This window comes from Trichosurus vulpecula, chromosome 5 (genome assembly GCF_011100635.1).
Source record: "Trichosurus vulpecula isolate mTriVul1 chromosome 5, mTriVul1.pri, whole genome shotgun sequence".
Lineage (NCBI taxonomy): Eukaryota > Metazoa > Chordata > Mammalia > Diprotodontia > Phalangeridae > Trichosurus > Trichosurus vulpecula.
In genome coordinates, this window is record NC_050577.1 from 176,207,400 (window position 1) to 176,220,251 (window position 12,852).

Genomic DNA, 12,852 nt, shown 5'->3' on the forward strand with positions numbered 1-12,852 from the left:
AATATGAGAACGTGCTTATTCTTCCAAAGATTATCAGATAGATGAGAATGGCCTTAAGGTCTGCAAAGCACTTTATAGACATTGTTTCACTTAATCCTAACAGCCATGTAAGGGAAGTACTCATTTTATAGATGAGGGAAGTGAAGTTCCTTATGACTGTTGTTGTTACCGTCTGACCCTTTGTGACCCCATTTGGGGTTTTCTTGGCAAAGATACTGGAGCCGTCTGCCATTTCCTTCTCAAACTCATTTTACAGAGGGGGAAACTGAGGGTTAAGTGACTTGTCCAAGCTAGGAAGTGTCTGAGGCCAGATCTGAACTCAGGGAGATGAGTCTCCCTGACTCTAGTCCAGCACTCTAGCTTGGGCTCGTAAGTGGGGATTGGTTAATTCATTGCACTTGTGTGCCCGGTACCTGGCACCATGTCCAATACATCAGAAATGCTTAATAAATACTTGTTGATTGACTGAACAGAGTCACCCAGCTGGTAGGTAACAGAGGCAGGATTTGAAGCCAGGTCTTCCTGATTCCAAGTCTGGCAACATCTACACAACCCCATGCTATGCTGACTTGGATGCAAGAAGTGGTGTGATCATATATCATACAAGAAACGTGGGGTCACAAATGGAAGTGAGCTAATCCTGTTATAGGGGGGGAAATTCAGTGATGTGGCAAGGCCTAGAGGAAGCCCCCCTCTGCACATTGAGTGGATCCCCTATAGAGAATTTATGCATCATTAGATCCTAGATTTAAAGTCAGAAGATCATCTGATCTAGCACCCTTATGGTACAGGGGCAAAAAGTGAAGGCCAGAGAGGTTGTATTACTTGGGTAGGGTCACACAGCTGGTAAGTGTCTGCAGTGAGAGTCAAACCCAGGTCTTCCTCTGACTCCAGGTTCTCTATCTATATCACCACATGGTTGCAATCTGGACTACTGGAGGGGAAACCTACATGGCCAAAGTCATAGCTCCATCATATTGGGGTCCCAGTATTCCTTCTTGCCACAATGCCATGCTTAGGGTAGGTTCTCAATAAATATGAACTGATGACTATGTAAACTTGACTTTTTTCAAAGCACTACTGAAAAGAAAGTCTAAACCCATTTCATTTCTATTAAGTAAACAATCCTTTTTTTGCTTTCTTTTTTTTTGTTTTGGGGGTTTTTTGTTTTAAATATGAAGAGAGCGAATCAAAGGATATGTAAGTGGTTTGTACCTGGCATATAAAATGACATAGTTAAAACCACATCCTCTTCATTCTACTTCTGCTCCTTTCTCAGACCTTTCTGCCCCCAACCAGAAAAGGCTACAGAGCAGAATAAAGGTCCCCAGTTTAAGGTCCTAACCACATTTTGTTAAAGTCTTACATCATAGTACTTAAGATTATAGATTTAGAGCTGGCAAGAGAGCCTTAGAGACCATTGAGACCAACCCTATTGGTTCTACAGATAAAGAAACTGAGACACAGAGAAGTTAAGTAATTTGCTCAGGGCCGCTCGGCTAAGTGTGTGTTTGAACTCAAGTCTGCCAAACACGAAGTAAATGCTTAATAAATGCTTGTTGACTGACTTCCAGTCTAGTGCCCTATGTACCGTACCATGATGCAGAGAAAGTAATAGCACTCAACCATTCCAGAACGGTTAGGATAAAAAGCAACTTTTGATGTGATGTGATTCAAATCATGTGAAAGTACCCCATTTCCCCAAACTCAAGAGGCCTTCCATGATACCTGAAATCCTGACATCCAAGGAGTTAGAGCTAGAAAGGTCTTTAAAGATCATTTAGTCCTAGCCTCTCATTTAACAAATGAGAAAAATAAGGTCTAGAGAATGTAAGTGACTCACCCAAGATTATGCTGACAGAGCAACAAAGCCAGAATTCGAACTCATTTTTACTTTAAATCCGTCTCTTTTTCCACTCTACCAAGTGTTCATCAGCAGCTACCACCTCCATGAAACCTTCTCTGGCTCTTTAAGTCATAAGTGATCCTCTTTCTTAGAATTTCTCCTACCATTTTGTTCGGACTTCTCCTAATTTATTTTTATGTATAAATATATATGTCATATATACACACATATATACATTGTATATATGTATATACACATACACATGTATGTATATACATACATGTATACATATGTGTGTTACATTATCATGTATTAAATAATAAACAGAATATACTATAGAATATGTATTATAACTAGTAGTTAGGAGAGGTCCAAACAAAATGGCAGGAAAAAATTCTAAGAGAGAGGATCATTTATGACTGTGTATTGGAAACTACTCCTACTCAGTATATATAACTTGTAGTAAAATCATTTTTGTTGTTAAGTCATTTTTCAGTTATGTCCAACTCTCCGTGATCCCATTTGGGGGGTTTTAGGCAGAAATACTTGAGTGGTTTGGCATTTTCTTCTCCAGTTTATTTGCAGACGAGGAAGTAAGGCAAGCAGAGTTAAGTGACTTGCCCAGGGTCACACAGCTAGTAAATGTCTGAGACCAGATTTGACCTCATGAAGATGAGTCTTCCTGGGTTGAAGCCCAGTGTTCTATCTACTGCATCACCTAGCTGCCCAAGTAAAATCACTACTTGAGGTTTATTCTTTCTTGAATGTAAATGTGTTACCTGGAAAAGTAAAAGATTTGTTAGTTAATATCTACTAACACATTGACATAAATTAGCTTATTCCTAGAAATGCACAAGGCCCAAAAGGGATAGAACACAGTATGAGTGCATTTTGATGAGGAAGATAAATAAGGGAAAACGGTAAGGCATAGACAGTTCCCTAAGTAAAGTCTAAAACAGGGGTGGGGAACCGGTGGCCTTGAGGTCCTCAAGTGTAGCCCCTTTGACTGAATCCAAACTTCACAGAACAAACCCCTTAATAAAAGGATTTGTTCTGTAAAACTTGGACTCAGTCAAGAGGCCACACCCAAGGACCTAGAAGGCCATATGTGGCCTCTAGACTGTAGGTTCCCCTCCCCTGGTCTAGAAGAAAGGGACACTGGGTTTCAAGAGATGGCATGCATTGATTCATTCATTCATCATGTATATATGAAACGCTTAGAGGCTTTACACTCCTATAAAAAGATAACCAAATTAGAATTCCTGCCTTCAAGGAGCTTACTATAGGCATTTCAAGGAGATAAAATACAGATAATTATAATTTAAAATAGAACATGATAACTTTACTATACATTTAAAAGGAATAGCAAAATGTACATAATAGATTTAAAATTTCATATACAATCTTTTTTTCTATTCTACTGTTACAGAAATGCTTGTTTTATTTCTCAAGTTCAGAATAAAATTTTAAAATATATAAAATAGAACTAAGTCTATAAGAAAAACGCAATATACTATTAATGAGATGATTTCAGTTGGAGGAATCGGGGAAAGCTTCATAGAACATTGTGTTGAAAATTTCAGTTGGCTTATGGCATGCGGATGCCCCATATTGGAAGTGAGCAAGGGAGGGAAGCATAGGAAAAATTTCTGATGAGGAAACCCTGCCATCTTCTTCAGAACATTACCTCAAATCTGAGGTCTCACATAAACTATTGCAATAGCCTCCTAACTGGGTTCCCTGCCTCCACTTCCCTCTTCAATCAGTCATCTAAACAGCCGCCATATTTAGAGCCCTGAAGTACAGATCTGACTATGTCATTCCCCTGCTCAAAATGATTAATTGGCTCACTATTTATCCTAGGATGAAATACAAACTCCTCTCACTGGCATTTCACAGTATTCCTACCCCCCCACCGCCACCTGTCTTTCCAGGCTGATCTCCCATTACTACCTCTTACACATATTTTAGCCAAACTTGTCTACTTGCTGTTCACCATACACTGTATCCTCTCTCCCTCCTCTACCTTTGCATGGGCTATATCTCCTGCCTGCCATGTGCTTTCTCTTAAACTGTGCCTCATGGAATTCCTAGCCTCTTTCAAGGCTCAACTCATAGTCATTTCCTACATGAGGCCTGATCGCCACCCATCCATTTCCACAACTGGTTGCACCCTCCCTCCTGAAATTACTGTGTTTTCATTTTGCATATATTTTGTACTGGTGTATATATAATATACACAAATATGTATGTATGTATGTGTATATATATATACATATAGGTATGCATGTGTGTATACCTATATGTATATATACATATATGTATATAAATGCTATTTCTTTCAATACCCGTAATGTAAGCTGTTTGTCTTTTTATCCTTAGCACCTGCACATAGTAGGCCCTTAACCAATGTTTACTGTATCAGTCAGCCTGATCCTGTTTGTCAGTTACTAGTCTTGTTCTGGGACTAGCTAAACTACCCTGTTCAATGGTGATAACGCAGCATCTGAACTGAAAAGCACACATTGCTTTCCCTTTTCTTTTCCAGGGACCTAAAACTGGACAACATTCTGTTAGACAAAGATGGACACATAAAAATAGCTGATTTTGGCATGTGTAAGGAGAACATGTTTGGAGACATGAGGACAAGCACCTTCTGTGGAACCCCTGACTACATTGCTCCAGAGGTAAACAGCTCAGCAAACGCTGAGCATTCCCTTCCCAGAACACCTGTTCATTAGCTTGAGCACTGCCAATTCTCCCTCCTCTTAATATTGAAGGTGGGAGGATTTGGGTTGTTTGGGCTCATAGCATATGAACTTTATATTCTCACAAAGCTTTGATATTAATCCTCCCTAGAAATCATTTCAGTGGACCTTTTTCCATATTTTAATAAAGCTATTCCTCAGAGACTTGTTGGGAGTCCAACTTTATCCTTCCATACTCATTCCCAGAATATGGCAGCCATTAGTTAGTGAAACGAACCAGAAAGGGAAACTGACAGGAAACCAAATGGAAAGCGTCTAAATCTGGCTTCAAGCATACACTTTGAGTGATCAGAAACCTAATATATTTTTACAGGGTGCCATTTTAAAAATATTTCAGTAATTGAAATGAAATTCGACAAGTATTTCTTAGGTACTTACTGTGTGCAAAGCATTGTGTGAGGTACTAGAGGAGATAAAAAGTTTTAAGAGAATCCCTTCAAACATGAAGTGAATAGGTCAACAAATATTTATTAACTGCACATATAATTATAATGCAGTACTTCAATGGATTTGTGATTTCCTCATTCCAGCGGTAAAGAATGTGATATGTCTGCGCTTTCTCAACCTATGAGACTTGTCTTCCCATAAATCCTCCACAGGAGATGCACCCAGTATATTGGAAGTCTTACTCTATGTCCCACATTGAATGGTTATCAATGAAGTATGTGGCCCAGCTGTCAGTTATTCCTCAATCTTGCCCCATGGCCGGTCCCCCTCCTTTTTACAGCTCTCTCATGATATTCTTTATGCCACTTCTTCCATATTATCTTCATTGGTGATATGTTGTTACCTACTCATGGATACCATGTGCATCTCCATTGCCTTTTGGGTGACCCACGACTATAAATCTCCAGAGACTGACATTTCCTGACTTTCAGCAATACAAGCATCACCTGAAGAATAGGATTGCTTAAAAGATAGGAGGGGACATTGAGGTCACTGAAAGTACTGCATGATGGAAGGAAGGAAGGAAGGAAGGAAGGAAGGAAGGAAGGAAGGAAGGAAGGAAGGAAGGAAGGAAGGAAGGAAGGAAAGGAAGGAAGGAAAGGAAGGAAGGAAAAGAGGAAAAGACTCATGACTATGTACCAGTCACTGTGCCAAGTGCTTTACAGATATTATCTTGTTTAATCCTTACAGCAACTCTGTGAGGTAGTTCCATCTTAGACATGAAACTGAAGCAGGCAGAAGTAAAGTGACTTGCCCAAGGTCAAACAACTAATAAGTGATTGATGATGGATTTGAACTCAGGTCTTCCTGACTCCAGGCCCAGTGTTATACCATGTTACTGCCTGCTCTCTTCTTCACAATTAATGTTAGGTCTAGCTCCTTTTCCATCCACAATATTTGTTTGATATAGGTGTGCTCATGTTTTACTGATGACATTTTGCTGACTGCATTGAGCATGAAACATTACAAAGTTTCCTACATTATATTTTTAAATGCACAAGAGCAAAGGTATCGAGTCCATAACCCACCACTCTCTTGAACACCAGGACCACATTAAAATGTAATTGGGAGATATTTAACAAAATAAATAAAAATACAGTACAGCATAGATAATGTTAATAGGTGGTTTTCTCAGTCAGTATGCAACCTGCAGAAATCTTTAAGTATGGCCCTCGGTTCTATCTGTTTGTCATGACTGCTCAAGAGTTTAACGTTACTATCCACCCAGGATAAACATAACTATAGTACATAATAATAATGACAAGTATGATAACACAACGCAATTTTGCAAAACAAAATGTTTTGTAAAGTCAGGAATAGAAGGGGCTGTTTATTGACTGTAGAGAAGAAGGTTTCATAAAGGAAGTGTTATTTGAATTGGGCTTTAAGGTATGAATAGTAATTCAGTAGGCAAAGATGACATTCCAGGCACAAGAAACATGAGCCTTTAAAGACACATGGGTTAGAAAGTGTAGGCGTTTTGTGGCTACAAAGAGCGAGTGGTCTGGTATGTCATTCTAGAGCATATACAGTGTGGAGAGGAATAAAGCTAGAAAGGAAAGAGAACACCAGATTGTAGAAGGCCTTGAATGTAAGGCAGCAGCATTTGAATTTTATTCAATGGATAATAACAAAAAAACTGGAATTTTTTAGCAGTAAAGTGTCGTTTTTTAATGATTTCGAGTGACTGGATATCTAAATGTAACATCAGCTTTGAGAGCCTTTCCCAAAGAGACTATAGATACTGCTACTATGTCTTTGAGAGACAGAGAAATATTGAACAGTTACAGTTTTAATTCACATTCTACGGGAGTCTGTGAGGAGATTAGAATTTAACTGTCCTTTTCAAGAGATAGTTAACTGTGATAGCTGAAGAGAGGATAAAGAAGAAGGACTAAGAGAACTTATTTCCTGAGAGAACTGAATATAACCATCAACTTACAGTGAAACATAAAGGGAATTCTTGAAGAAATTTTAATTAGTATTCTTAGAGATCTGAAAAGGGCAGCTAGGTGTATAGTAGATAAAGCACTGGGCTTGGAATCATGATTTCAAATCTGGCCTCAGACACTAGGTCCTAGCCATGTGACCCTGGGTGAGTCACTTAACCCTGTTGGCCCCAGTTCTTCATCTGTAAAATAGGCTAGAGAAGGAAATAGCAAACCACTCCAGTATCTTTGCCAAGAAAACCCCAAATGGGGTCACAAAGAGTCAGACATGACGGAAAAACACCTGTGCTATATAAAATATTAGCTATCGTTATTATAAGAATCAAAGAAATGCTTTTTTTAAAAGGATTTTCATGGGCAATTGGGAAGGAATCGGGAGAGGAGGAGAGAGAGAGAGAGAGGGAGGAAGGAGGAGAAGGAGAGAGAGGGAGAGGAAGAGGAGGAGGAGGAGGAGGAGGAGGAGGAGAGGAATAAGAAAGATTTTATGAAAACTGGAGTAAGGTCTTGGAGGAAGCAGGAGAAAATGAGATGACAAGTAGAAGGATTGGCCTTAGCAAAGAATAGGGATTAAAATATTGATAACAGTAATGACAATCATGTTCTATTATGAAAAAGAACAATTAAGAGAGTTTAATAGTTTCTGCCTGTGATAGTAAATGGAACATTGGTAACTTTGGAGTCACAGGACCTGGCTTCAGATCTCAGCTCTGTCACTTTTGTTTTTTGGAAGGGAGAAAGCAAGGCAATCGGAATTAAGTGACTTGCCCAAGGTCACACAGCTAGTGTGTCAAGTGTCTGAGTCCAGATTTGAACTCAAGTCCTCCTGAGTCCAGGGCCGGTCCTGTATTCACTGCCACCTAGCTGCCCCAACTGTTTTCACTATCACAAGTATTACTTTGGGCAAGAGACATCAGTTCTGGGCCTTAGTTTTTTCATCTGAAAAATGAAAGGGGTAGATCTTTGAGGTACCTTACAGATCCGGTGATTCTTTCCATTGGTGGTGAGGTTGGTTTGGAAAAGGCTTCTGACCTTCCCACAAAAATAACCATAAGCACGGTTGTTCAATCCAGCCAGGACAGTAGCAAGTACTCAGTGCACACGCAATAAATGTTTATCGAAGGTCTTCACAACTGTGACCACACCTGGGGCATTCGGATTCAAAACAAAATAAAGTCCTTTGCCTTAATCACCTGCCCCTTGAATACATATGTGAACCTAACTTAAAATTACATGGTTTCACATTTTAAGCCTTCAATATTTAAACAAAATTGTGTATCTGTTAAACAAGAAATGACAAGTTTTAGTTTTTAAGAAACTGTTGAACCAGCTCAGCTCATTGATTTTGGTTCACTAAGATTGGTAATCTATTCTTCATGCATATTAGCACGTAGATACCAATTCTAAGAATGTGCTGCCAGGGAGCAGGAAATGTCCCAGACCAGAGTTCTCCCTTTCCCTGGTTCTGTGTACCACACTGACTACTGTAATGAATCTTTTCCATTCTATTCAACAATCCTCTCTTAGCACGTGATCTTGCCTGCTACTCAGGCATAGTGGTTAAGGGTGCTGGACATGGCATCGGGAAGACCTAAATTCAAATCCAGTCTTAGACACTTAGCAATTGTGTGACCTTGGGCAAATCACTTAACATCTCTCTTAGCCTCAGGTTCCTCATCTATAAAATGGGGATAATGGTACCTACCCCACAGTGTCATTGTGAAAATCACATGAGATAATGTCTATACAGTGCTTTGCACACCTTGAAGTACTATATAAATACTAGTTACTATTGCTAGTAGTAGTAGTAGTAGTAGTGGTAGTATATACATATTCATTTTAATTAACCATGTAATTTATCAACCTTCTTGCTCCTCAACCACAAAATTTCTGTTTCTTTATTCATTTGCTACATTTTCCTACTCACCCCAAGTGTCCCCAAAGCATCTTTACAACATCAATGATTCCCTCCCTCTCTTAAATCTTCAACTTTTCCTCCATTGACATATAAATAGCCTTTTTTTAACATTGAAGATTTAAAAGAATAAGAACCTTCCCTCAGTCTAGCTACCCCACTGAGCTACTGGCCTAATCTGTCTTTTCCTCTGATAATTAGATTGGACTAGGAGAACGATTCTCCAACTATTTGGTCTCAAGACTCCTTTATACTTAAAAAAAAGTATTGAGAACCCTTCCAAAGAGCTTATGTTTATATTGGAGACATACAGGCAAAGAGAGAGAAAGAGACAGAGAGTAAAGACAGAAAGGGAAAGGGAGGGAGGGGGAAGGATGAGAAAGAGAGAGAGACAGAGAGTGATTAACTATATAAGAAATTAAAATGTCTTGGTACTATTATGAAAATAGTTGTGACCTGGCAAACCTTCTGAAAGCCTCTCTAGGGTGACCCCTAGGGTCCCCGAACCACACTTTGAGACCACTAAACTGGATGATATGCGATCACCCAAAAGAATGTAAGCTCTTTGAAGTCAGGAACTATTTTTATTTCTGTATTTGTACCCTTGCCCATAGTAAACATATATTGCATGCCAGTTGGATTAGATGATCACCAAGATTTCTTCTAGCTCTCACTACCAGACTTCCTGATATGATGGCTCCTCACTGGCTGATGTTTCTTCACCATTCACTCACTCCTTAATCATCTGTGCATCTCACATCTGCTGCCATCATTCCACTGAAATCACCAAATCTAGTGGCTTTGTCAAAATCCTTATCCTCCCCAACTTCAATGCATCAGTTGACACTTTAGACCACAGTCTTTCTACCCTCAGTTTTCCTTTTGCTCTTCTGGTTGATTACTGTTTCTCAGATTCCACTGATGCCCCATTTCTCTTGCCATTCTTTAAACTCAGGTATTCCTCAAGGTTCTATCACTGGTCATCTTCTCTGCTCTTTCTACCCATTTTCCCTTTTGTGATTTTCATTTGTGCTACAACTTCAACTAGGACCTATAAGCAAATGACTTCAAAATCTGTCTCCGGCCTAATCTCTAGTCCCCATTCCAGACTAGCTGCTGGATACCTCCACCTGTATGGTCAACCTCCTGATACCTCAAACTCCACATGTTCGAAGTGAAACTCACCTTGTATCCCAACCCCAAAAGAAGCTCCTTCTGACTTCTCATATTTCTATCAAATGCATTAATCTTTCAGTCACCCAGGCACAAAATTCAAATCATCTTCACTCCTGCCCCTATTATTTTTCTCTCTCCTTTCCATTCCTATCACCCTCTCAGGGCTTTGTCACTCCCACCTGGCCTACTACAACAATTTTCCAATTATTTTCCCCACTTCAGCTCCTCTACCAATCCATCTATACTATACACTGCTTCAAGACTAATTTTTCTAATTCATTGCTCTGACATTAGTCCCTTGCTCCAAAAAGAAAACCCTCCAATGGGTCCTCATTGCCCATAGAATGAACTCTAACCTTCAATTTGCCACTCCAGTCTAAACTTCCACTATTTCTTCTACCATACCCTTATTTCGGATTGCTTAGTGTTCCCTCTCCCCCCCTTGCCTTTCTCCCCTCTACACATTCACTTATACTTTTCCCTCCACCTTAAATTCCTCCCACACTGCCTCAGTCTCTGCCTACCCAAGTCTTATGCCATCATTCAGTACCTAACTAAACCTTTACCTTCTTCATAAAGCTTTTCCTAATGTCTCTAAGCCTTAAGTGATTTCACCTATGACCTTCCATAGCATGTTTTTCTATTTCTCTAATGCATTTGTCTTATTCTGCCTTGGATTACATTAATTAATATAAATACTTTTTTATAGCTCCTTGAAGGCAATGAAACCTGTCACATTCATCTTTGTATACGCAATGGTACCTTGCACAGAGTTAGATGCCTGATTAATATTTATTAGATTGAATTGTCAAAGACCAAACCCTCAGAGCTATTTTGAGTGTGAATATGCAGGATTACAAGTTAACATGACTGATTTGTGATGGGGCTAAGGGAAGGGATTATAGCCAGGTTGTAAGATCAAGATAGAATTTTTTAAAAAAACCAAATAATTGAAAGCCAACTATAGTCAAATAAAAGTGCTGCCAACCCAGTGAGCAAAGATTCAAGGAAGCCATCTGGTAAGCACAGAAATCCATCAAAGGACTACTAAAACCATGTAACGGGCTCTTGGGGGAAAAATAAATCCATTTCGGAGATATTACAGATATGATGCATGAACCCTCTCAGTTCTCCCCAAAGCCAGGGAACATTTTAATTAACCCTGCTTGACTAGAAAACCCATACAAACCTCTCAAGAAAACTTGTACAGCCTTTGATTTCTTTAATATTGACAACATAGATACTACACCTTAGGATGCCCGTCAATTGGGGAAGGCTCCCTTCCCCAACAAGTTGTGGTATAGGATTGTGATGGAATACTACTGTGCTAAAAGAAATTATAAGCCCATTGGATTTAGAAAAACATGAAAACACTTACATGAAATAACAAAGAGTGAAATGAGCAGAACCAAGAGAATATTGTATACAGTAACAGCACTATTGTTTTAAGAAAAACTTTGAGTGACTAATTCATTTTTAGTATTATAAATACCCAAATCAACTACAAAGGACCTATGAAGGAAGATACCATCCGCCCCAGAGAAAAGAACTGATAAATAGAAGTATGTATATTATGGTTCTATATATACATAATACATACATACACACACACACACACACACACACACACATACACATTTGTATTGAGCGGTAGCCATCTCTAGGATGGGGTGGGGAGGGAGAGGAAAAAACTATAAAAAGTGCACAGCAAATAGTAAAAGAAAATTTAGAAGGAAGCATAGAAAGAATAGCTTTGAAAACAATGTGTAGTACTTATTATATAATTTTTCAAAAAAAAGCAAATGTGAAATATAAATTCATGGTTTTATAGTGAATCTTCTTTGTATGCTGTGCTGTGTAGCCAGAAATGTCCTTTTTTTGTCTTTATGTATTTAAGTTCAAATGAATAATAAATAAAATCTTTTAAAAAGCAATTAGAAGAGAACAGAGTAAATAAAATGTCATTTTGTTATTTTGCCAAAAGTTTATATGTAATTTTTCTTTAATCAAAATAAAAAAAAACTTTACACAAAAAAAATACCACACTTTATATTTTCTTGTCACAGTCACAGACTCTCAGGTTGGAAATGATTTTAAATCCAAGGTAATCCAACTTGTACCTGAAAAATAATTCTCCCTGTGACATCCTCTCTAAGTGGAGAATGAGACTGTTCTTGAAGACCTCCAGGAGGAGTCCCTTACACACGAGATGCTGCCCTGCTCTAAGCTCTCTAATAGGTTAGGAAGTTTTTCCTGATATCAAAGCAAAATCAGCTTCTCTGAAAACTGATTGCCCTGTGCTTTGGTTAGGACAAAACAAGCCTAATCTCTCTTTTTTATGATATCTCTTTGGATCAGTGACAAGCTTGATACTGGCTTCAGAATCAGAGCACATGAGTTCACATCTTTGTTTTACTGCTTAGCACTCCTGCATGAACTTGACCTTGAGTGAGTTAGTTAATTGCTCTGGTCCTCAAAGGTGCCCATCTACAAAACGAGTTGGATTAGATGGCCTTTAAGGTCCTTTTCATCTCTGTACCCAAGGTCATTAATACCCTTCTTTCCTAGGCTAAACTGCCCCAGTTCTATTCATCAGGTCCTATATAGCATGATCTCCATTCCCCTCACCAGCCTAGTTGATCCCCTCCCCAGTCTGCCATGAGCACAGTCCAGCTAGTCAATATCCTTCCTAAAATGTGGCACATCTATAGAAATGAACTGCTTCTGCTGGTAGTCAAAGACACTACCATCCTT

General features: G+C 39.0%; 1 protein-coding gene across 1 annotated transcript in view; it reads left to right on the forward strand.

Annotated features, from left to right (window-relative positions):
- PRKCQ (protein kinase C theta) overlaps window positions 1-12,852 on the forward strand; it is a 217,549-nt gene that overhangs the window by 169,821 nt on the left and 34,876 nt on the right. Inside the window, exon 15 of the mRNA XM_036762109.1 lies at window positions 4,395-4,533. Within this exon, the coding sequence (XP_036618004.1) occupies window positions 4,395-4,533 (139 nt within the window). The remainder of the gene's footprint in view (window positions 1-4,394; window positions 4,534-12,852) is intronic.